Below are 24108 nucleotides of genomic sequence, written 5' to 3' on the forward strand. Positions count from 1 at the left end.
ATGAGCTTACAGTTAAAGCACACAAGGAAAGAAACCACCATGAGCAAGAGTCATTAGGAACAAAGGGCAGCAGGATCAAACTGGCAAAAATTAAAATTGAGAACTATAAAATAAAAAATACAAAATGTCTTATGTTTAAAGAAAAAGTGTGACAAGTTAATGTCAAAAGGTACTAAACTGGTGTGATTAAAAAGTAAAACTTAAGGCTGGGTGCGGTGGCTCACGCCTGTAATCCCAGCACTTTGGGAGGCCACAGCGGGCAGATCACGAGGTCAGGAGATGGAGACCATCCTGGCTAACACGGTGAAACCCCGTCTCTACTAAAAACACAAAAAATTAGCTGGGCATGGTGGCGAGTGCCTGTAGTCCCAGCTACTCAGGAGGCTGAGGTGGGAGAATGGCGTGAACCTGGGAGGCGGAGCTTGCAGAGAGCCAAGATAGTGCCACTGCACTGCAGCCTGGGTGACAGAGCGAGATTCCGTCTCAAAAAAAAAAAAAAAAAGTAAAACTTAAAGCCTTTTAAAAATGAAAAGCAGGGCTGGGCACGGTGGCTCACGCCTGTAATCCCAGCACTTTGGGAGGCCGAGGCAGGTGGATCACCTGAGGTCGGGAGTCCTAGACCAGCCTGGCCAGCATGGTGAAACCTCATCTCTACTAAAAATACAAACAATTAGCCGGGTGTGGTGGTGCATGCCTGTAATCCCAGCTACTCGGGAGGCTGAGGCAGGAGAATTGCTTGAACCCAGGAGGTGGAGGTTGCGGTGAGCTGAGATCGCATCACTGCACTGCAGCCTGGGCAACAAGAGTGCAACTCCGCCTCAAAAAAAGAAAAAAAGAAGAAAAGTACACTACGGGAAGTTAGAAACTATATGGTTAAGCAGCAGATTAGACTTCTTCCTAAAGGGAGAATGAACTGGAAATAGGTCTGAAGTTACACAGAGGGAGCACTGACATACAGAGAAATGGAAACTAAGGAAAAGCGGTTAAAAAACATGGAAGAGGCTCGGCGCAGTTGCTGACACCTGTAATCCCAGCTTTTTGGGAGGCATAGGGAGGATCCCTTGAGGTCTGCATTTGGGGACCAGCCTGGGCAACATAAGGAGACTTTGTCTCTACAAAAAAAATTAAAAATCAGACATGTGACACACGCCTATAGTCCTAGCTCCTCTGGAGGCTGAGGCTGGAGGATTGCTTGAGCCCAGGAACGGGAGGTTGCAGTGACCTGTGGTGGCATCACTGCACTCCAGCCTGGGTGACAGAGCAAGATCCTGTCTATAAAACATAACAAAATGGAAGATAAAACAAATATGAGATTTGACACAATCAGAATTTCAAGAAAATTAAGAGGCTGGACATTTTCTAGAATTTTTTTGAGACAGGGTCTCCCTCTCGCCCAGGCTGGAGTGCAGTGGCACGATCTTGGCTCACTGCAACCTCCACCTCCCAGGTTCAAGCTATTCTTCTGCCTCAACTCCCTGAGCAGCTGGGATTTCAGGTGTATGCCACCACACCTGGCTAATTTTTGTATTTTTGTAGGGAAGGGGTTTCACCGTGTTGTTGGCCAGGCTGGTCTCAAACTCCTGACATCAAGTAATCCACCTGCCTAGGCATCCCAAAGTGATAGGTTTACAGGTGTGAGCCACTGCACCCGGCCAAGATTTTTGTTTGTTTGTTTTTAAGGCTAGATAAATCATAGGCTATGGAACATTTGAAAGTCTATCCAGCCTGGGCAACATGGTGAAACCCCATCTCTACAAAGAATACTCAGGCGGCTGAGGCAGGAGGATCACTTGAGCCTGGGAGGTCAAGGCTGCAGTGAGCCATGATTGTGCCACTGCACTCCAACCTGGGCGACAGAGTGAGACCCTTTCTTAAATAATGCCTATCTTAAAAGCTCTATGCCCCCAGTTAGGAGACTGAGGTGGGACAATCCCTTGAGGCTAGGAGTTCAAAGCTGTAGTATGCAGTGATTGTGCTTGTGAACAGCCACTGCACTGCAGCCTAGGTAACACAGTGAGATCCTGTATCTAAAAAAAGGCAGCTCTTGGGCCAGGCCTGGTGGCTCACACCTGTAATCCCAGCACTTTGGGAGGCCGAGGAGGGCGGATCACAAGGTCAGGAGATCAAGATCATCTTGGCTAACACGGTGAAACCCCATCTGTACTAAAAATACAAAAAATTAGCCAGGCATGGTGGCACACGCCTGTAGTCCCAGCTACTCAGGAGGCTGAGTTAGGAGAATTGCTTGAACCTGGGAGGTGGAGGCTGCAGTGAGCCGAGATCGCGCCACCGCACTCCAGTTTGGGCAGCAGAGTGAGACTCCATCTCAAAAAAAAAAAAAAAAAGGTAGCTCTAATGAAAAGGAATAGAAGTAGAATCGGAAGTTAGGACATCTATTGCTTAATGCTTCTGGGATGGGGAAGATGTAGTTCTGGTGATAGAAACGGAAGCTGCAGCATAATGGAAGATGGAGAATCTGCTCTCCTGGTGATTGTAACCCTAGGGATGTAGCTACTGGGACAGGGGGAAGTGAGGGACCCAGTGCTGCAGGGTCCCTGTTGTCACATATGTCAATCCTATTTTAAAGTCAAAGAATGGATTCTGGCTGATAAAGCCTATCAGAATCACGGTGTTGATGTGAAGGTGTCACACTGCCACCAAAATGTGTTCTCTGCTTTCTCTCTCGCTTCCCTCTGATTAGCTAAGTCTTGGTCATATGGCTTTACAGCACTGGGAATACCAGGATCTGGTCTTTTATAGGGTAGGAGGTGGGCCCTATCTTCTGTGTAGATTTGTCGTGGGGAGTTTCCCAAGCATGGGAAATGGGCTCAGATGATGTGGTTATAAAATGTGAATGTTCACTAAAAGGCAGTCAGTGTTGGCTACCCTAAGCCTTCAAACTGCTGCTTTTCCCCTTCAACAAGGACCAAGGGGAGATACTGGAAAGCTCTGAGCTTCAGCTGTTGGTTTTTGGTTTTCGTTTTTGGTAATAGTTTTATTGAGATATAGTTCACTTAACTACACAGTTTACCCATTTAAAGTATACAGTGTTTTTTAGTATATTTACAGAACCTATTACCACAATTTTGGAACATTTTTGACCCCCCCCCAAAAAAAAACCCGTATATCCTTTAGCAGTCATCCTCAATCTCCTCAGCCCTAGGCAACCACTCATCTACTTTCTGTCTTTATAAATTTGCCTATTTGGGACATTTCATATAAATGGAATCTGTATGTGGTCTTTGCTTGGTTTTGTTTTTGGGGAGGTAGGGGCTGACTACTTAGTCTTGACCAGCCAAGGTCCCAACCCAGCTGTAGAAATATGAGGAGTCACGGCTGTGAGGATGGCCTCACAATGGGCTCAGGGTAATCAACTTCTGTCCCCTGAGTTTATCTTAGAAATGAGGCCAACTGTCTGCCCTCTAGAATGGATGGCTCTGAGGGAGAGAAAGGTTCACTTCCTTCCTGATGCTGGTGACAGAAGGCTGGACTGTGCCTGAAGTCAAAGCTTCTCACCTGGATTTGGGCAAATCAAGGAGTCCCGAGTCTTGGGGTAGGGTGAGATGTGTGCTGAGGAGGGCAACACAGGAAGTGCACTGCAGATGGCGACATGCAGGGTTTCAAGACCAAAGCTGGTGTGTTCTTCCCTTAAGAATTGCTGTAGGCCGACTGTGGTGGCTCACGCCTGTAATCCCAGCACTTTGGGAGGCCGAGGTGGGTGGATCACCTGAGGTCGGGAGTTCGAAACCAGCCTGACCAACATGGAGAAACCCCGTCTCTACTAAAAATACAAAATTAGCTGGGCGTGGTGGCACATGCCTGTAATCCCAGCTACTTGGGAGGCTGAGGCAGGAGAATTGCTTGAACCCCAGAGGTAGAGGTTGTAGTGAGCCGAGGTCGTGCCATTGCACTCCAGCCTGGGCAACAAGAGTGAAACTCCATCTGGGGAAAAAAAAAAAAAAAAAAAAGGCCAGGTGCAGTTGCTCATGTCTGTAATGCCAGCACTTTGGGAGGCCAGGGTGGCTGGATCACCTGAGGTCAGGAGTTTGAGACCAGCCTGACCAATATGGTAAAACCCTGTCTCTACTAAAAATACAAAAATTAGCTGGGTGTGGTGGCAGGCGCCTGTAATCCCAGCTACTCGGGAGGCGGAGGCAGGAGAAAAGCTTGAACCTGGGAGGCAGAGGTTGCAGTGAGCCGAGGTCATGCCACTGCACTCCTCCAGCCTGGGCGACAGAGCAAGACGCTGTCAAAAAAAAAAAAAAAAAAAAAAAAGAATTGCTGGAGACTTTTTCCATTGCAGATGAGCAGGAAGGTACCCCATGGGAAACCGGCAAAGTGACTGAATAGGATGCCCAGGGGCTGATGAGGGCAGTAAGTTCAAGGCATAGCCTACAGCTCAGCCCAGGGAGGAGGCCTCCGGACAGTAGTAGAATGGGGCTATAGTGCAAGTAAGTCCTATCATCTGCCCCTACATGCACTGCATGCTGGCCTGACTACTGAACCCCACCACAGGAAGCTTCTTTGAGTTTCTGGTGGAGAAGGATAAGCTCATAAAAAGCAGGAAAGTCCAGAGAAGGGCAAAAAGCTCTGGCACTTGAGAGCGAGCTCAAGAATACTGGGCCTGGGCCAATAAAAGGCTATAATCTCTAGTACCAAGGTGAAGAGGCACTAAGTGACAAGCTGCAGCACCCGCAGTGTGCCTGGGCCCACTGTGGCCCAGCCTGCTGCTGCTGCCTGTCTGGACTCTGCCCCAAAGGGCAGCTGTTGCTCAGCAGGCTGGCCCCTGCTGTGAGAGCCAACACCATGAGAACAATACTGCAAAGCAAGCACTAGGGGGCCCCTCTGCCTTCTGTATTATGGCTTCATCCTGAGCAGCCTGACTCCCACAAGCCATGGCCTTTTTTCCCCCTAGGCTCCAGATCTCAGTCCTGGGGGCACTCAGTTCTGTCTGCCTTCTGTGCCCTCCTTTACCACCTGACTCTCATCCCCCTTCCTCCTCCTTCCATAGCTTTTTCTGTCACCTCTGGGCTACAAGCCTTGGGATGCCTGGGTCATCCCTCCTTTCCTCCTCCCCAGTAGTCCTGCCAAGACACAGAGCTGCACCTTTGGCACGGGATCCCCTGGCCTGACCTGAGCTGCCCTGCTTCAGCAGGGGTGGTGCCAATGGAGCCAATCATAGTAGCACAAGCAAACCTCCCCAGCAGTGGCAGGATAGAGGCTCACCTATGGGGGTAGTTAGGGGTGGGAGTTTTTGCCTTTTCTAAAATAGAGACAGGGTCTCTGTTGCCTAGGCAGGAGTGCAGTGGGTATTCACAGGCATAATCCCACTACTGATCAATCAGCATGGGAGTTTTGAGCTGCTCTCTCTGACCTGGGCCAGTTCACCCCTCCTTCTTTTTTTGGAGACAGAGTCTCGCTCTGTTGCCAGGCTGGAGTGCAGTGGAGCAATCTCAGCTCACTGCAACCTCTGCCTCCCGGGTTCAAGTGATTCTCCTGCCTCAGCCTCTCAAGTAGCTGGGCCTACAGGCGTGCGCCACCATGCCCAGCTAATTTTTGTATTTTTAGTAGAGATGGGGTTTCACCATGCTGGCCAGGATGGTCTCAATTTCTTGACCTCATGATCTGCCCATCTCAGCCTCCCAAAGTGCTGGGATTCCAGACGTGAGCCACCATGCCTGGCCGCCAGTTCACCCCTTCTTAGGCAACCTGGTCCCCTGCTCCTGGGAGTTCACCATATTGTTGCTGAACTTGGTGCAGATACCCGAATGGCAGAGCACACTGCAGCCCAGAACTCCTGGGCTCAAGCGATTCTTCTACCTCAGCCTCCCGAGTAGCTGGGACTAAAGGTGCATATAGCGCTGTGCCCGCAGGGGTAGGAGTTTTTCTTTCTTTCTTTCTTTCTTTTTCTTGTTCTTCCAAATCCCTCATTTTGAGAATCAAGGGGTAAGGAGTTTGATGACAGCGTGTGCATCTCTGCAGGGACACAGAAGGGGTGGAGGCAAAGGAGTGGAAGAAAGGGGCAAAACGGAGGAGCTTGTGAAAGTAAGAACTGTGCTAGAACTTTCTGAGCCTACACCATCAGATGGAATACGCACTCAGGTTGCTGGGTGCCTGCAGTGGCCACAGGGGTCACTGACCTCACCTTCATCATGTCAGTCTTAGGGAAGGCACCAAGGAACCACATTCACTGCTGGGAGTGGTAGCCAAAATAGGGACTCACTGGCAATGCCTTTATTCACCATGTCAAATGCTTCCATACCTGTTACTTGTCGGAGTCCTACAGTGACTGGGCTCGTTCCACAAACGAGGAGAACGAAGCCCTGCTCGATAATCTGCCTAAGTTACAAACCATCTGGTGAGTGGCCAAGTTGGGCTTGGATCTCCAGCCTGCCAGATGAAAGCACTTCTGACCACACACCCTCTGAGAAGGGGCTGAGTGCCATCATCCTGCCTGGTCCCCTCAATCTCTCTGCCTAGAGGGGGTGCTAAATCGCACCTGACTCCCTCTGCCTTTCTCCCAGTCTACCATCCTCACCCTAACAAGACCCTTGGCATACCATGCAATAGACTCAGTGCCAAAGGCTCCTTCCTCACCAGCCGGGAAAGCCCCCACCACCTCCCCACTCAAATCTCTAGCAGTTGCCAAACACACGTCATATAATCAAACTCTCGGGTTTTATTTCTGTAAAAGCTCCAGCTCTATCTTCCCCTGACCCCAAGTCCAGGGCTACCGGAAGGTAGAGAAGCTCTGGGTGGCAGTGCAGGAGGCATAGGGCACACCCCGGGAGCGAATCTGCAGGGTATGGAAGGTGAGGGGTGGGTTGGGGCCTGAGGAGCCTGGGTTCAGGGACTCGGTGTGAGGCTCCATGACAGTCACAGGAACTGCATAGGACAGCACCTGCGGCCGGTCATCATGGCGTCTCAGCGTGCCCTTGCCCAGGAGGTGCAGGATGCAGGAGAGGACGTCAGTGCTGCTGCAGGCAGACCCCCTACCAAGGCTGCTGACCAAACCCCTGGGAGGACATGGGCCCTTCTGCCAAGCCTCCAGCACCTGGTGTGGGGGAGGAAGGGAGAAGCGGTAGGTTAGAGGCAGCTGACCCCTCCTTGCTTGAGCTTCCACTCCAACCACAGGCTGCTAGGACAGGATGCCCCAAGGACACCAGGTGCATCCCGACTTCACTCCTCACACTCCTACAGGCTACATAGTGAACCACGTGCTTCACCACATGTGGACCTACCTTGTTCTGTAGACTGCTCCCCCAACCCCAGCAAAGATCCATCACCCACTGTGCCCACCCCTGCCTACCAGACAGACAAGCTGGTCAATGTGCAGCCCCTCATCCCCATGGGCCTTGAGGATTCGGACGATGAGGCAGTTCAGAAGATTCCGTCTCTTCTCCAAGTTCCGGCCCTCTTCACCCTCAGCTTGCAGGTACGTCTGAGGTGGGATGAGCCGCACAATGTCCCATCTTGACCTGGGTTCCTTGCTGCCATCTCGAATCTTGAGGACCCCTGAAATAAACACCAATCACTCACTCAGTGGAGAGCCCACGAGAAGCCTGGCCCTGCCTCAGAGCAGAGGCCCCTCTGGCCCTAAGTGCATACCTCCTGGTATATCCTTTTGCTCATGAAGGTCCAGGGGGCCTCTTGAAGAGGTGAGGGGCCCAATCGCCTCATTAAGCATGTCTGCGGAGAGCCCTGAGAGCGCCAGCAGACTCTCTACAGAGACCGCCTTCAGAGAACAGATGGGAGACATTCAGGGCCTCCCCAAGGAGTGGAGAGAAGAGGATGGAGGGAAGAAGCAGAGGGAGTCAAGGTTTCAGGAAGAGAGGCACGGGACAAAGTGGGAGACAGGAGAGAGGTGCAGCGGGGCTGGACCACCTTCAGGTCGTTGAGATACAGCAGTAGCCACATCTGCACGGTGGACACATGCAGGGTCTGGTTCCCAAACTGCAGCTCAGCCCAGCCCAGCCACGTCCACTGCAGTCGCCTCTGTGAGCCTCGCTCGAGGGCAGGGTGACTCTGACCTGGTGATGTATCAGGAAGGGGGAGGGAGACAAAGAGCAGGGGAAAGGAGGGAGTTAGTGTTGGAGGGAGGGTGCATGCTGGTCAAGCTCTGTTGATCTCTACAGGGCGTGTGACCCCAGCATTTATGGACACTGGGGCTCCTGGTCTGAGCTTCCAGATCTTGGCCTTCTCTGGGCCTGCCTCCATGGCGAGCCTCCGGTATCTGAGAGCTATCCTGTGCCTAGCCTGGTGCTAGGCAGGTTCTCATCAGTGCCTTCGAGGATTGCCCCATGTGTTTTTAGGGAGACAAAACCATGAAGGGAGGAAGGACTGGGGCTCTTATCAAGCTGGAATATTGTGACAGGAAACAATGTCTCCCCTATTAGGGGGCTCCCTGACCACAGGTCTGAGCCTCTTCCCCCTCCTGTGTTGCTGCCAGCTCAGGGATCAGCCCCCAGTGGGGAGTTTAGGATGACAGGTGACTGACCAGGAAGGAGCCAGACACTCCTTCCTGGTGGCCTCAGGTGCCTCCTGCCTCCATCCTCCCCGTCACCCACAAAGAGATTCCCAGGTCTTATTTTAAAACAGAAAAGACAATGATCTGGGGATCAGGTATCTAACAGCACCTGCCACCCTCAGCCACCAAGCTCCTGCCCTTTCTTCTCAAAACCACTGTCTTTCCCATGGCCTAGGGAATTCTTATCCCTAAAGACTATCTCTCCTTGAATCTATAAAAACAAAAATTAAAAATTTAAATTAAAAGACCAACTCTTTTTTTTTTCTTTTTGAGATGGAGTCTCACTGTCACCCAGGCTAGAGTGTAGTGGCATGATCTTGGCTCACTGCAACCTCCTCTTGTGGGTTGAAGTGATTCTCCTGCCTCAGCCTCCCGAGTAGCTGGGACTACAGGCATGCACCACCACACCCAGCTAATTTTTGTATTTTTAGCAGAGACGAGGTTTCACCATGTTGGCCAGGCTGGTCTCGAACTCCTGACCTCAAGTGATCCACCCACCTCGGCCTCCCAAAGTGTTAGGATTACAGGCGTGAGCCCTGTGCCCAGCTACAGATCATCTCTTTTCACATCAAGCCTCCCAACATCAGGGTCTGCCCCCAACCCCAGGTCCTTTCCTAGCAGCCTACCCTCTCCCCAGTCCCCAGTCCCCTCTGCCTGGCTACTCACTCTTGTTGTAGAAGTTGGAGTATCTGTTCAAAGTGCCCCTCAGGTAGGAGGGCAGGCAGGTTCTGGGGTTCAATGTGTGGCAGATTGAGGCAACAGGCCAGCAGTGTCGGGACAGGACAAGCACAGACACTTCTGGCATTGCCCCTTCATAGTAGAGGTCCTCATTCTCCTCCTCTTCCTCCTCTCCCTCTGTCACATCCACCGCTGCTGCTGCCCCAGCTCCCTCTTCCTTCTCGCTCTTGTACTCCTTGCCACTGGCCCCATGGCCTACCTGAAGGAGCACAGGGTTCCCAGATGCCATGGCCTCCTCTAGTCTGCTCCACGCCTGTCTTCCCCCTACCCTCTCATTTGCTCATCCCTTCCAAGGCACTCACCTCTATTTTCTTCTCTTTATCCTCCAGCTTTAGGAGTTCCTGATCCAGCCGCTGGAGCTGGTAGACGTGGAACTGGCGCTGCAGCTCCTTAGAGGTGCTCAGGCTCTGCAACATCTGCTGGGGGAGGCGGTTGGGGAAGCAGGGACCAATCTGCTCCAGCACGGCCCCCTCCAGCCAGCTCGAGACCACGCCCAGGAGACGGTCTGCCATGTAGTGCCTACAGTGCATGCAGCCGGGGCCAAGCTTCAGTGTGGGCACCAGTGTGGCCCAGCTTCCCACTCCAAGGCTCCAGCCTGGCTCTATCCCAGACTTCCAGGCCCACGAGCTGGCTCTTCCACCATCATCCTGCCTCCCGCCAGCTCCCGCTCCCTAGGTCCACACTCACTGGTAATAATGCTCAAAGGTAGTGGCTATCTCCAGGCCGGAGAAAATCAGGACAGCTTGCAGGCACTGCTGCAGCTGTGCCAGCCTCTCCATTTCCTGGGCTCCACCGATCCGGCTGCCCTGGATCTGCTGGTCAATGTGCCGGGCGAACTGCTCACTCACCTGAGCAATGGCAGAGCACAGGAAAGCCATGAATAAGCAAGCAGAGCAGGTGAGTGGGGAGGAGGGATGAGGGTCTGGAAAGTAGATATGAATGCTGGCAGCTTCCTAAGGTGGTTGATGCTTTCATACAACTATTATATACGATCATTAACCATTGTACAAATTAGCAATATTAACAATTATGGAAAGTGTCTTTTCATATTGTGTCTAAAAATTCAAACTAATAATAATCATTCAAAATGAGAAAATAAGGCCAGGCGCAGTTCACGCCTGTAATTCCAGCACTTTGGGAGGCCGAGACAGGCAGATGGCTTGAGCCCAGGAGTTGGAGACCAGCCTGGGCAACATGGCAAAACCTCGTTTCTACTAAAAATACAAAAAAAGTTAGCTGGGCATGGTGGCACATGCCTATGGTCCCAGCTACCCAGGAGGCTGAGAGGACCACCTGAGCCCAAGAGGTTGAAGCTGCAGTGAGCTGTGACTGCACCACTGCACCCCAGTCTGGGAGAGAGTAAGGCCCTGTCAAGAAAGAAGGAAAGAAAGAAAAGAAAGAGAGAGAGGGAGAGAAAAAAAAAGAAAGGAGAGAGAAAAAAAGAGGGAAGGGAAGGGAAAGGGAAGGGAAAAGAGTGGTGGCTCACGCCTGTAATCTCAGCACTTTGGGAGGCCAAGGTGGGTAGATCATGAGGTCAGGAGTTCGAGACCAGCCTGACCAACGTGGTGAAACTCTTGTCTCTATTAAAAATACAAAAATTGGCCAGGCTAATTTTTATGGTGGCCTGCACCTATAATCCCAGTTACTTGGGAGGCCGAGGCAGAAGAATTGCTTAAACCCGGGAAGCGGAGGTTGTGCTGAGCCGAGATTGAGCCTAGTTACTGATAAACTAGGACTGGAGGCTACACAAGGACACTCATGCTCCTGATGCTCTTTACCCTGCTTTCCAGGGTGCTTCTTGCATTTTAGTTCATCAATTGTGGTTTTTGTTTTGTTTTGTTTTTGAGATGAGTCTAGCTCTGTCACCCAAGCTGGAGTGCAGTGGTGTAATCTCAGCTCACTGCAACCGCCACCTCCTGGGTTCAAATGATTCTCCTGCCTCAGCCTCCCAAGGAGCTGGGACTACAGGCATGTGCCACCATGCCTGGCTAATTTTTGTAATTTTAGTAGAGATGGGGTTTGGCCATGTTGGCCAGGCTGGCCTCAAACTCCTGATCTCAGGTAATCTGCCTGCCTCAGCCTCCCAAAGTGCTGGGATTACAAGTGTAAGCTGCCACACCTGGCCACTATTTATTTTTTAAACTTTTTTTTTTTTTTGAGACCAAGTCTTGCTCTGTCACCCAAGCTGGAGTGCAGTGGCATGATCTTGGCTCACTGCAACCTCCGCCTCCCAGGTTCAAGCGATTCTCCTGTCTTGCCCTCCTGAGTAGCTGGGACTTCAGGCGTGTGCCACCACACCCAGCTGATTTTTTTAATTTTTAGTAGAGACGGGGTTTCACCATGTTAGCCAGGAGGGTCTTGATCTCCTGACCTCGGGATCCACCCACCTTGGCCTCCCAAAGTGCTGGGATTACAGGCATGAGCCACCACGCCCAGCCAATTTTTTAAACTTCTTATAACATGGCTATATATTAACATATGTTCATCATAGAATAGGAATGGAAGGGTGGGTCATTTGGAGGAGGCGAGGAAGGAAGAGTTTGTAGGAAGAGACCCAAGGATGAGGCAAGGGTGGAGGCTTACATGGGCAGCTTTGAGAAAAGGGAGCTTCAGCAAGGCTCCCGCACAGCCATTCTGCAGCGCCAGCAAGAAGGCTGCCCGCGGCCCAAACAGTTCAGAGCTCGAGTTCTGCAGAATATTAAATTGCTCACAGTAGCGTGGCACAAAGTCATCATCCCTCCAGGATGAGGTCAGAAAATTGTTCATCTGGAAGGAAGGGGCAGGAGCATGAAGACACAACCCAACATGCCACCATTATGGTGTCCCCTCTCTCCCCTAGGCCTGCTCCTGCCCACCTGCTTCTCCACCACGGCTTGCCAACAGCGCGTCAGGTTTCTCATGATGCTGCTTGGGAGGCCCCGGGTAGCCAAGGAGCTCCAGTCGTGGCTTCTGTTTCTGCCCTCTGTGGAGATCAAGAAAGTGGCAGAGGCAAGGAGTGGGCAGCCCCTCCACTCCAGTCGCTATCCAAGGGGGTGCCCTGAGGCCTTTCCTGACATGCTGCCACCCAAAGTGATGTTCATGGATGGGAGGTGACACAAACCTGGAAGATGAACAGGCTGAGCCCATAGGGAGGGGAAGGATGGGGATGGACAGAAGCCTGTGGTGTACACGTGGGGCCCAGGAAAATGCTCCTGACTAGAGCTCTCCACCTGAATCCCCACTACTCACTGGGCCGAGGAGTGGCCGCCACAGGAGGGGGTGCCTCACAGGGCTCGACATGCACCAGCAGGTGAGTGAGTCGGCGCACCCGTGAGAAGAAAGCTGGGCCGCGGTTCTGGGGGTTGAAGACAGCTTCCTGACACTCCAGGTACTGTTCCAGCAGCCAACCCAGGGGGCTAATGCCATCCTCATCTAGAGGGTGAGAAAAACAAACCAAGGCACAGCCATGTCTGCAGGGAAGTGGGAGAGGTTGGGCTGAACAGCAGTGTGGAGATAGAGCAATTGGACGAAATGATACAAGGGAGGAGCCAGGTAGGGTGGTTTATGCCTGTAATCCCAGCACTTTGGGAGGTTGAAATGAGAGGACTGCTTGAGGCCAGGAGTTTGAGCCCAGCCTGGTCAACATAGCAGGACCCCATCTTTAAAAATAATAAATAAACAGGCTGGGCGCAGTGGCTCACGCCTGTAATCCCAGCACTTTGGGAGGCCGACGTGGGCGGATCACAAGGTCAGGAGATCAAGACCATTCTGGCTAACATGGTGAAACCCCGTCTCTACTAAAAATACAAAAATAAGCCAGGTGTGGTGGCGGGTGCCTGTAGTCCCAGCTACTTGGGAGGCTGAGGCCGGAGAATGGCATGAACCTGGGAGGAGGAGTTTGCAGTGAGCCAAGATCACACCACTGCACTCCAGCCTGGGCGACAGAGTGAGACTCCGTCTCAAAAAACTAATAATAATAAAAAATAATAAACATTAAAAAAAATAGAAAAGGCCAGGCGCGGTGGCACATGCCTATAATCCCAGCACTTTGGGAGGCTGAGGTGGGCGGATCACCTGAGGTCAGGAGTTCAAGATCAGCCTGACAACATGGAGAAACTCCATCGCTACTAAAAAATATAAAATTAGTTAGGTGTGGGTCGGATGCGGTGGCTCACGCCTGTAATCCCAGCACTTTGTGAGACTGAGGCGGGTGGATCACCGGAGGTTGGGGGTTCAAGACCAGCCTGACCAACATGGAGAAACCCCATCTCTACTAAAAATACAAAATTAGCCGGGCGTGGTGGCCCATGCCTGTAATCCCAGCTACTCAGGAGGCTGACGAAGGAGAATTGCTTAACCCTGGAGGTGGAGGTTGCAGTGAACCGAGATTGCGCCATTGCACTCCAGCCTAGGCAATAAGAGCGAAACTCTGTCTCAAAAAAATAAAAACAAAATAAAAATAAAATAAGCCAGGCATGGTGGCACATGCCTGTAATCCCAGCTACTCAGGAGGCTGAGGCAAAAGAATTGCTTGAACCCCGGAGGCAGAGGTTACGGTGAGCTGAGATCGCGCCATTGTACTCCAGCCTGGGCAACAAGAGCGAAACTCCGTCTCAAAAAAAAAAAAAAGGCCGGGCGCGGTGGCTCAAGCCTGTAATCCCAGCACTTTGGGAGGCCGAGACGGGCGGATCACGAGGTCAGGAGATCGAGACCATCCTGGCTAACACGGTGAAACCCCGTCTCTACTAAAAAATACAAAAAAATTAGCCGGGCGAGGTGGCGAGCGCCTGTAGTCCCAGCTACTCGGGAGGCTGAGGCAGGAGAATGGCGTGAACCCGGGAGGCGGAGCTTGCAGTGAGCTGAGATCTGGCCACAGTACTCCAGCCTGGGCGGCAGAGCGAGACTCCGTCTCAAAAAAAAAAAAAAAAAAAAAAAAAAAAAAAAAAAAAAAAAAGATATGAAAAGAATGATACAAGGGAGTGGGTAACAAGGTACCTTCTGTACTTATGGTGTCAGCTGACACTTGAGAGACATAGGAAAGGGGGCAGCCCCTGGGCTATGAGAAGACGGCACTGGGATTACAAATGCAGGTGCCAAAAGGGCCAGAACATAATCCAGGTGGTTCTAGGGTAGAGCAAGAAGGAGCTAATTAGTGGAGCCAAGCCCTGAGATATTAATGGGTCCAGGTGTCAGGATGGTTACCAGGGGAGGTGATGTTCTGCACCACGGGGCTGACCAGGGCCTCCCAGCAGGTCTTGCCCAGAGCTTGGGCAGCCTCGTCGTCAGGGAGGAAGCGGTCAGCAAAATTCTGCTCCTGGCGCAGGGCCCCGTTCAATCTGGGGGTGAGAATGGAGGAGGAAGGTGTCAGAGGCTTGAGGTATGTGTTATCTCAGTGTCCACCCTGCCTAAGACTGCCAGTTAACCCCCAGCACCCAAACTGAAGGCCCTCCTGGTACTTCAAAACTGCCCTGTGCTAACTGGTATATCCTATTCCCAGCCCACTGAAGAAATTTCTTCTCTTTATCCTTTTACCCCTCCCATAGCTCAGAACACTCCAGCCCCCTCCCCATGCATATTAAACCTCCATTTCACAGCTTCCATGGACCCCTGCCTGCCAGCTATTTGCAATAGCCTTACCTTTCCCACAGACACAAGCATACACGCACACTCTCACACACCTAGAACTCAGGTGCAGGAGGCTCCTGCGGTCCTCTGCCATGTCCTGGCTCCAGGCCTGCGCCCGAACCATGTAGAAGAGGCGTGTGTGACGACAGAGTTGCTCCCGGAACACTGGCCAGAACGTAGGCTTGGGGCCTAGGATCTCTAACCCCCGAATACGCGTATCAATGCCACCCTGAAACACACACAGGACTATCTTCACTCGCCCCACACCCTCCTTGGGATGTGCTGGGGTCAGCTATGCCCTCGAGCCTCACACCTGGAGCTGCTTGAGACCCAGGCTGGTCCTCTGGCTCAAGATCTGCCCGTTTATGGGGCTCAGAGCCCCCTACCCAGGGCCACACCCCACATCCCTAGCCCCACCTGCTGGCAGCGCTTTATGCGGATCTGGATGATGGGCCAGAAGCGGGTCAGGTTCTCCAGGAGGATCACCCGGCTGGCAGAGGGCATCACATTCACCTGGCAGGGGGGCAGAGAAGGCTGTCACCTCCACACGTGCAGATGGGAGTGCTGAGCCAAGCTGGCTCTAGGCTCCAGTCCCCTCACTGTTTCCCTCCCTTCCCCAGCCCTGGGATGTGTAGGGTCCTGAAAAAGCTATCCTCATTGTCCACCCTCACTGTTTGGGGCCGGGTGGCACAAGCACAGGGATAAAGGACACTACTTTCTGTGGGGCTCAAGACAGGTGGGAGTAGAAAAAAGTAGGATAGGGCCAGATCGAAGCAAGAGGGAAGATCCTGTGAGGGGTGGGGTAATGGCTAATGGCCCTGGGGCCCTACCGAGTTGAGTTCCGTGTGAAGAGAGCTAGTGCTATCACCCCCACACACCACCACTCGGGCCGGCATGTAGCTTGAGTCCTCGCTAGCCACAAGCAGAGTCAGTTGCCTGGGAGTGGGGAGGAAAAACCATTTGGAACTTGCAGACAGGGCCCATGGCCAAGTCCAGGGGGGTGGTGCTTCCCCAAAAACAAACACAGGGGCGTCACAGGAAAGTGCAGGTGTGTGGCAAAGCACATGCGTGGGAGCGTTACCTGATGAGGACGCCCTGGTGCATGTGCAGGGTGATGTAGTGGGAGCCGGCACTGCCGTTGGACTCCCAGTAGGTCTTGGGGTTGTGGTCTGTCAGCTTGCTGGCCCGGTGCGGGTTGGAGGAGACCTCCACCTTCTCCCAGCACTTGTCCTCCTTCACTTCCACACTGGAGCCTGGGGGTAAGTGGGAATGGGTAGTGGTCACAGCCAGGTAGGGTGTAGAGGGGAAACAAATATAGGTGTGGGGAGATGGAGCAATAGGGCAACAGGCACGAACCCTGGCATAGGTATCTGAGGAACACATCAAAGAAAGGGATGTTGATGGATCGGTGGGTTCGTCTGTGGTCTTCAATCTGGCCCAGCACCATCTGCAGCCGGAACATCAGAGAGAAGGGGCACAGGGGCAGGAGGAACACGGAGAGACACACGGAAACACGGATGAAGGAAAGACCAAGCAGCAGTGGGACTTCCTCTACAGCACCAGCAGAGCAGGCCCAGATGGGGAAGAGGGGCAGGGAAACAAATGTCCCAGGGTCACTAGAGTCACCTGTTGTTCCCAGCCATGGGAACACAGCCCTTAGCCGCCACTGCTTGGGTTTCATATTCTGATGCTGCTCTGAGCCCACAAGCTCCCCTTCCTCCTGACCTGGATGCAGCCTCCCAGGATGTTGGTGATGAGTTTGCGGTAGAGGTGGGCATGCTTCTCACACTTGAACACCATGTCCCGCAGCTCCTGAGCCAGCTCCAGCTTTCCCAGGTGCTTTTCCAGGGCCTTGGAAATGGCGTCTCTTGCTCCCAGCTGATTCAGCACCACGGCATAGTCCCTGCTCACTGAGGTCAGGCGGTGCAGGAAGAAAATCAGTTCCTGGAGCACCTGGGTGGGTACATAAAGGAGGAGATGAATGACAGGGCGAGGGCTGCAAGGGCATCTGCAGTAGCAGGTACCCACTGTATACTGGGTGCTGGGAGTGCTACAGTGAGCAAGGCAGAGTGAGGAAGTGAAAAGACAGGGATGGGGAGACACAAGAGCCAGGTGGTTAGAGAACCGAAAACAAACCAAAATGGAAAAGGGCACAAGATGCCTTGCTACTCTAGGGTTCTAGGCTGCTGATTATATGGACAAAAACTGCAGAGAGCATCCCTGGGTTCTTTCATCCAGGCCCCACTGTCCCAAAAAACAGTTGTAGGGCTGTATTTTGAGATGTTCAGGCACAGACACCTGTATGGCTGGGAAGGGACTGACAGGGACTGGGTTTGTGCGTATACCCAATGAGCCTGCCTTAGAAAGTAAATTCTGCATAACAGCCAAAAATACAGCCACACTGCAAACACCTACTGTCACCATGACCCTAGTTCTCTGAGCCCTTCTGAAGCCTTCTGTGCCCAGGACTTCTCTGTAGCTCTTGCAGGGGACTCTGGTATGTAATAGGCCCTCTGCGTCCTTCATCCCCCTTTCTTCCACAGGACCAGCCAAAAATGGAGCTATTGACGCTCTTAATGTTCTATGTAATAATATCTCCATATCCTTTTGTGTAAAAAAGAGAGTGGCAAGATCACACATTTGGGTTTGCTTATATTTGCATACGGGAACATGGGAATGATACATAAATTAATACAAGTAATTACCAGTAAGGGGTGTGTGGGGGACACTGGGAGAACAGGGATTTGGGTGAGAGCAAGAATTCTCAGTGTATACCTTGTTAGAGCGTTTTGATTTGTGAACCATGTGAATGTATTACCTATTTAAAAAAAATAAAATTCAATTTTAAAAGCAAAACTCAAACTAAGAGCCCAAAGGCTCTATCACACCCTCCAGAGCCTTGCCCAGTGGGTGTGCCTTGCCAGTGGCTGCCTTTATCCTCTCCCCCAGCCTCTCCCCAGAGCAAGGCAGGGGTACCTCTCGATCAGTGTTTGGGGACCGCAGGCAGGCCATGCAGGCATCCACGGCCTCGTGCCAGGGGAGCAGCAGTGCCTCAGGGAAGTCTACCAGCTGCTTCAGGATTCTGGGGGCAGAGAAATGTGCAGCCAGCCTCATAGACCCCCTTTGCCCTCAGAGATCCCACCTGTCACCACGCTCTTACCTCAGCACAGTCAGGTGCAGGGCCCTGTTAGTGTCTCGAGTGTCCAGGCTCTGCATCAGTGCCAGGAAGGGCTGGGGCTGCCGCTGCAGCTGCAGCAGGAGTGGCTTGACCTTGTTCTCCTGCGTCCCCTCTGAGCTGAGGGCTTGCTCTAGATCCAGGAGGATTTTCCCAGCTGGACCATAATCCTCCACGAGATGCTGCAGGGGAGTGTTGGGACTCTGAGATGGGGGTTCTTTTGCTACAGGAAGAGGAGAGTCACAGGAATTGGCCATTGTTAGTAATGTGAAGGCTCAGAAATAGATTCATAACTCTCAATCTTTTCCTCTAATTTCTCCTAAAAATGTTTTAAATTTTTTAACCACCCCCCGCAAAAGTTAGGTTTGGGGATCTAATCTCTTAATGTGCTTGTAAGACAGTTTTATGACAAATTATATATATATATATATATATTTTTTTTGAGATGGAGTCTCGCTCTGTCGCCTGGGCTGCAGTGCAGTGGCCGGATCTCAGCTCACTGCAAGCTCCGCCTCCCGGGTTTACGCCATTCTCCTGCCTCAGCCTCCCGAGTAGCTGGGACTACAGGCGCCCGCCACCTCGCCTGGCTAGTTTTTTGTATTTTTTAGTAGAGAAGGGGTTTCACCGTGTTAGCCAGGATGGTCTCGATCTCCTGACCTCGTGATCCGCCCGTCTCGGCCTCCCAAAGTGCTGGGATTACAGGCTTGAGCCACCGCGCCCGGCCTATTTTTTTTTTTGAGATGGAGTCTCGCTCTGTCGCCCAGGCTGGAGTGCAGTGGTACCATCTCAGCTCACTGCAACCTCTGCCTCCTGGGTTCACACCATTCTCCTGCCTCAGCCTCCCAAGTAGCTGGGACTACAGGCGCCCACCACCACGCCCGGCTATTTTTTTTTTTTGTATTTTTAGTAGAGACGAGATTTCACCATGCTAGGCAGGATGGTCTCAATCTCCTGACCTTATGATCCGCCCACCTAGCCCTCCCAAAGAGCTGGGATTACAGGTGTGAGCCACCGCACCTGGCCTTTCTATTCTTAAAATAGCAAAGTAGCTTCATCTGCAAACAGGAGAGCACTTCCCTTTATTTCAAAGCATGCAGTATGTTTCTCTACAAGAAAAAAAGCTAAATGTGGAGGCTTTTATAAGTCTTCAAAATTATCTTGCAATTTTCTAACTTTACATCCTCCTTCATTCTTTGAGGGAACACAGTGCCCGCTTCTCCATTTGTTGCTTCTCTCTAAGTTGCAGATTCTAAGGTGGCATCACTTCCAGAAAGGATTGCATAAAAATCAGCACAGACATCTCTCCTGTGCTAATGCCCTGAAGGTGTGTCGGCTCAGCTGCCGTGTCTGGCACCCACCTTCCACTTTGGCTGCATCTTCTGAGTCCTTAACCTGGGCCTGAGCTTGCAGGAGGACATCTTGTTGGGCTTCTAGAAGGGATGGGTAGGCTGGGTGCCCTGCTAGGGCTTCAGGCCCATACTTCTTGTAGACACGGCAGTTGATCAGGTCCCTAAGGGCACTGTCATTGAGTCGCTGTGGCAGAGTCAGCAGCAAGTCCTGGGCCAATTCTATGGGCACGGCCAGTTCAGCTAGGATCTCATCATCCAGAATCTGCCATCAAGGAGAAGCTCTCATTGCAGACAGCCCTGCCGGCACAGAGGCCCCAGGGAGCACTTGGTAGGGGTGGGGCTCTCTCTGCACACATACCCTCCATCCTGATCTTCTCACGGCTGGCAGCTGGCTCCTCCCAAACAACTCCCACCTCTGAAAATTCCAGACCCCTCCTCTGCAGCCCCTTCCACTCTCTGACCTCCACTTTTCATCCTGAGCCTTTCAAATGCTCTATACAGTCCAGCCCTTGCAATAGAGTCCTCCAACCTCTGAGTGCCTCCAGGCTGGCTCTACCTCCCCATCTAGGTTCTCCTGGAGGATCTGGAGAACCTCCTGATGGTCAGGTCCATCCAGCTTCTTGATGAAGAAGAGGAGTTCCCACCACTCAGCCAGGGTCAGGTGTTCACACTCCTCAGTGTCCTCATCCTCAGGCAGCACATAAGGCACAGCATAGAGTTCCGTCATGGGCCTCCAGCGCCAGGCGGGCAGGGCTGTGGAAATGGGCCGAGGGGCACAGGGATGTCACTAGCAACTGAGCAGGACCACCGTTACTCTTCTCAGAGCTGACCCTTGCTTCCTCCCTGAGCTCACCTCTACCCAGGACTCTACTGGCCACCGCCCCTTGGTATTCATCAGCCTCAACCATGTCCTCAATGTCTTCCTCAAAGCCCAAGATCTCCAGCATGTGCCAGTGCACCCAATAGGTGCGGCCTGTTAACTCCCACAATACCTGGAGGATAGGGAAAGAAAGAGAGGGAAGGGGAAGGGAGGACTCACTAATGACTGGCTGTGGCCCAGTACTGAGGACTTATAGCCCTCAGGGTGACCACCTGGCCAGGTTTTAGAAAAACCTTCATATAACAAAACAGCAGCATATGAAGAATACACACACACACACACACACACACACACACACACACACACAAAGGATGCCCTCTCCTTTGGGGGATGGGCCTGTCTCTCCTCTCACCCTATCTTTCATGGCTTATGCCCCCACACTTCCTTCTGGCCTCTACCACTCCATCTCCCTGACCCTGACCTTTGGAGGAGTCTGGCTATATCAGTTTCTTCCTGAGTGTGAGTCTTCTTGACTTTACAGCCTCCTAAACCCAGATTTTTCCAGCTCTCAGAATGGTCCTCCTCTCAACTACTGACTCTTTTTCACCATCCCAATCTTATAGAAAGCTTTCTCTTTGGGTGGCCTGCTGGAGCCCCTCTGTATGGAAGTCCCAACTCTGCCCCACCCCAATAGACCCCTAACAGTGTCCCACCATCATATGCCACTCACCTGCACAGGAGGCACGCCGTTGTTGCTCTGCCGAAATTCACCCTCATCCCCAGCACTGATCTCCTCATAATCATCCAGCATCCGCACTCGCATCCCCGGCTGCAGTGTGTCCCGCACATACAAGGCATAGGTATTGCCACTTGCGAACTCAGAACGAGGGCGAAAACGTCTTGACCTCCTGAAGGAGGGCTGAGCCTGGGCAGTGGGGAGCCCTGGGCTCACATCTGCCAGCTGAGGCTGGAAGATGGAACCGGGGGACCGTGCTGAGCTCCTTGGTCTGTCTGTGGCCTGGTCCCAGCGCATGGCTTGCACCAGCTCCGAGATCAGGGTGCCCATGGCCATACTGAACTCCAGCTCCAGTTGACCCCTCTTCCCACTGAACTCCTCAGGAGCAGAGGTGTTCTGGGCTCCTGGCTCTGCAGCACTGTTGTTCAGCTGATCCAGGAGCGAGGTGACATGCAAATACCGCTTCACCAGGGAGAAGAGCACCCTTCCTGGGACCTGTGGGATACAACCTTTGGCCTACATCCACCTTGTCCCAGTTTAAGACCCTCTCTCCATACCATCCTCTGTAGATAGGTGCAAAGGCCTGGTCCCTAGATCTTGTTCACAAGCTCCCCCCACCTTACACCCCCAAAGGTTACCTGTGGTAGGTGAATGCCCTCGAAAGACATGGGATGTTCAGAGAGCGTGGCCTGTGCAAACAGTGCTAGCAGAGCACAGCGGCTGTCAAAATCCAGGTGTTTCTCAATGGCTTCTTGTTGGCTCAGTGACAGAAGGATTTGAGTCCGGGTCCCTGTAACCCACATCCCAATTGGTAACTTCTCCCTAATCTCACCCTTCCTAGAAATCTTAGACTCTCTATTCTTTCAATCCAATCCTTTTGCCACCACACAATGGGAAAGAACTGATTTGCTTCAAAAGCTAAAATTTGCTAACTTATACACATACATACACGTACATAAACACCATCTACAATAGTCTAAACTGTAAATTCTTCCTTTGCATAAAAAGCAACTAATTAATATGAGGTTATTGAAGATACTCTTTCCTCTTTTGGCAGATAACCCCAACCCTCACTCCCATTCCCACCTCCTTTTCTTCCAACTCTAAGAGAAGGACAACAGAATCATTTACGTACTGATGAGATCAGAGGCTCCTGCCATAGTGTCCTGTGAGTCCCTGAGCCGACCCAGCCCTTCTGCTTTCCCTTCCTCCCCACACTGCCCCTCACCAGCATCATGGGAGGACAGGGCTTGTATCATCTGGCCTGCGCTCCAGCGAATCTGATAATCGGGACTACTCAACATGTGCATGAGCAAGTCCAGGACCCTTGGGTCCTTGAATACCCCAGTGAGGGGCTCGATGCTGGCATAGGCGCTGAGCACGTGGACAGTGTGAAGTAGAGGAGCAGGAGGGATGGTGCCCACACACTCCTCCAGCTGCCGAAGGGCTCTCTGAATGAGGGACTTCACATCGGTTTCCATCTCCTCCAGCACAGATTTGTCCAGGGCCCCAACCTCCCCTGCAGACTCCTGGGAGGGCCCGATGACCTGGCCATCCTCGCCCAGCATCTTGTGGCAGTTGGCATAGATCTCATCCTTGGACATCCACAGCAGGATGTGCTCAGCCTTGCAGTCCACTTGGCCAGAGCCCCTGTCCCCCTCATCGCAACGCCGCAGGATGAGCCAACGGATCTGGTACTCAGGATGCCCATCATGGCCCACTCGCTGGCGGATCAGCTCATCAGGATAGGCATGCAAGCCAGGCCCCAGGGGCACCCTGAATTCCCTGTAGCGGAGTTCCCCCACCATCCTGGCACCTGGAGCACACAAGGAAAACAAAACAGACAAGCTAGAGTAAGGAGAAGTCAGAAAATCAAAGACATCCAGGAGGTGGGGAAGCAAATGGCAACAGCTGTCAGGCGGGATAGCCAGGCCCAGGAGTTGCATGCTGCATGCTGAGTTGGGGCAGGCCTAAGCAGAGAACACTGGGGTGTTTTGTTGTGAAAGAACACAAAATTTGGGGGCTAAAAGGAAGGTCCCCAAGACCCTGCGGCCTGCAGTGGGTTGGTTTGGAACAGTGGGCAGACTAGTGGGGGCAGGCAGGGCAGCCTTGGAGTTACAAGTGAATCCCAAGGCCTTGGAACAGGCAGCTACCCTGGGGGTATGTGAAGCCCAGAGGGGTATGTTTGGGAGGGAGATCGTGAGTGTGTGTGGAAAGGGGTGCTGTCTCTAAGGATTGGAGCATGGGAGTGTGAGACCCAAGTTAAGAGTCCCGAGATCGCAGAGTTAAGAGGCTTGAGAACTGGTGGTGGAGTGGAAGGGTAAGGCGCGATGGACTGGGAGGAGGCACTGGTGGGTTGGAGGTGCCTCTGACTGGAGCAACCGGAGCAACTGGAACAAAAGGGCTGGTGGGGGCGCCGCGAGACCCAGGGCAGGGTGCACAGACAAGGTAGGTGAGGGGCGCGAGGCTTGGGGGACCGAGGTTGGAGACCCGAGAAGCCAGGGGCGCGCGGTAAAGTGGGGGAGGGGGGATTAGGCCCCATAAACTAGAACCCCGAGGCACGGTAGGATGGGGAACCGAGGTTGGGTGCGCGCGAGGCTTGATGGGCAAGTGGGCAGGGGAGGAGGAGCAAGGGGCCGCGGCGGGGCTCTGGCCACCTCAGAAGTCCACCGGGGTCCTGGCGCGAGGCCTGTCCTTCACAGAGCAAGGGACGCGGCACAGATGCTGGCGGCGACTCGGGCCCCACCTGGGCCCCGCGAGGGGGTCGAGACGGAGAGACGGGAAGGGGCGTGCCTCTGCGGAACACAGCGGCACCCGCCTTGGTCGGCAGCCACTGGGGCAGGGTGGAGCCTGGTCCCTGCCAGCGGCTCCCCCAGCCAAAAGCCACGGCTCATTTCCGCCGGACCCAGCGGAAAGCTAGGGGCCCTGGGAAAGGGCCGGGGAGGAGCCGCGGGTGCCACCTTGGCGACGCAGCACCTCCTTCTCTGCACCGCCCTTTCCTCTTCCTTTTGTCCTCCCTCCTGCGGAAGTGCCCTCCCCGTTTCCCAGTCACAACTGGAAAAGGCCTTGGACGTCATTTATTTCCATCCCCGGCTCCATTACCTGTAAGGGCATTGTGGGGGGGACAGACCCAATGTCCTGTACTTTCTTTTCCTCCCA

At 52.9% G+C, this 24108-nt stretch overlaps 1 protein-coding gene and 1 long non-coding RNA gene across 8 annotated transcripts; one reads left to right on the top strand and one right to left on the bottom strand.

Annotated features, from left to right (window-relative positions):
- Positions 1 to 5581: 5581 nt before the first annotated feature.
- On the top strand, positions 5582 to 12239 carry LOC117087250. The gene is made up of 3 exons (XR_004438738.1): positions 5582 to 6358; positions 7313 to 10162; positions 12105 to 12239. It is a non-coding gene; the product is annotated as an uncharacterized LOC117087250 (long non-coding RNA).
- On the bottom strand, positions 6660 to 23964 carry CUL7 (cullin 7). Of its 7 annotated transcripts, none has more exons than XM_033217195.1 (26): positions 23696 to 23964; positions 22085 to 22765; positions 21588 to 21739; positions 20944 to 21444; positions 20247 to 20385; positions 19923 to 20146; positions 19403 to 19655; positions 18030 to 18267; positions 17846 to 17951; positions 16595 to 16822; positions 16226 to 16316; positions 15951 to 16122; positions 15700 to 15805; positions 15287 to 15382; positions 14923 to 15098; positions 14447 to 14580; positions 12494 to 12676; positions 12121 to 12227; positions 11849 to 12031; positions 9953 to 10113; positions 9568 to 9784; positions 9194 to 9464; positions 7885 to 8030; positions 7609 to 7735; positions 7310 to 7515; positions 6660 to 7054 (listed from the first exon to the last, which is right to left on the bottom strand). In XM_033217195.1, exons 1-26 carry the CDS (start codon positions 23841 to 23843, stop codon positions 6731 to 6733), a joined length of 5370 nt encoding a protein of 1789 aa, XP_033073086.1. In that variant the 5' UTR covers positions 23844 to 23964; the 3' UTR covers positions 6660 to 6730. The 7 variants fall into 7 exon arrangements, with proteins under 7 accessions (XP_033073086.1, XP_033073090.1, XP_033073088.1 ...); XM_033217199.1 differs by having other exon boundaries at positions 23607 to 23963; XM_033217197.1 differs by having other exon boundaries at positions 22178 to 22765; positions 23696 to 23961.
- Between the last annotated feature and the right edge of the window lie 144 nt (positions 23965 to 24108).

The sequence above is a fragment of the Trachypithecus francoisi genome, unplaced genomic scaffold, assembly GCF_009764315.1.
Source record: "Trachypithecus francoisi isolate TF-2019V2 unplaced genomic scaffold, Tfra_2.0 Lachesis_group10, whole genome shotgun sequence".
In the NCBI taxonomy this organism is placed as follows: Eukaryota; Metazoa; Chordata; class Mammalia; order Primates; family Cercopithecidae; genus Trachypithecus; species Trachypithecus francoisi.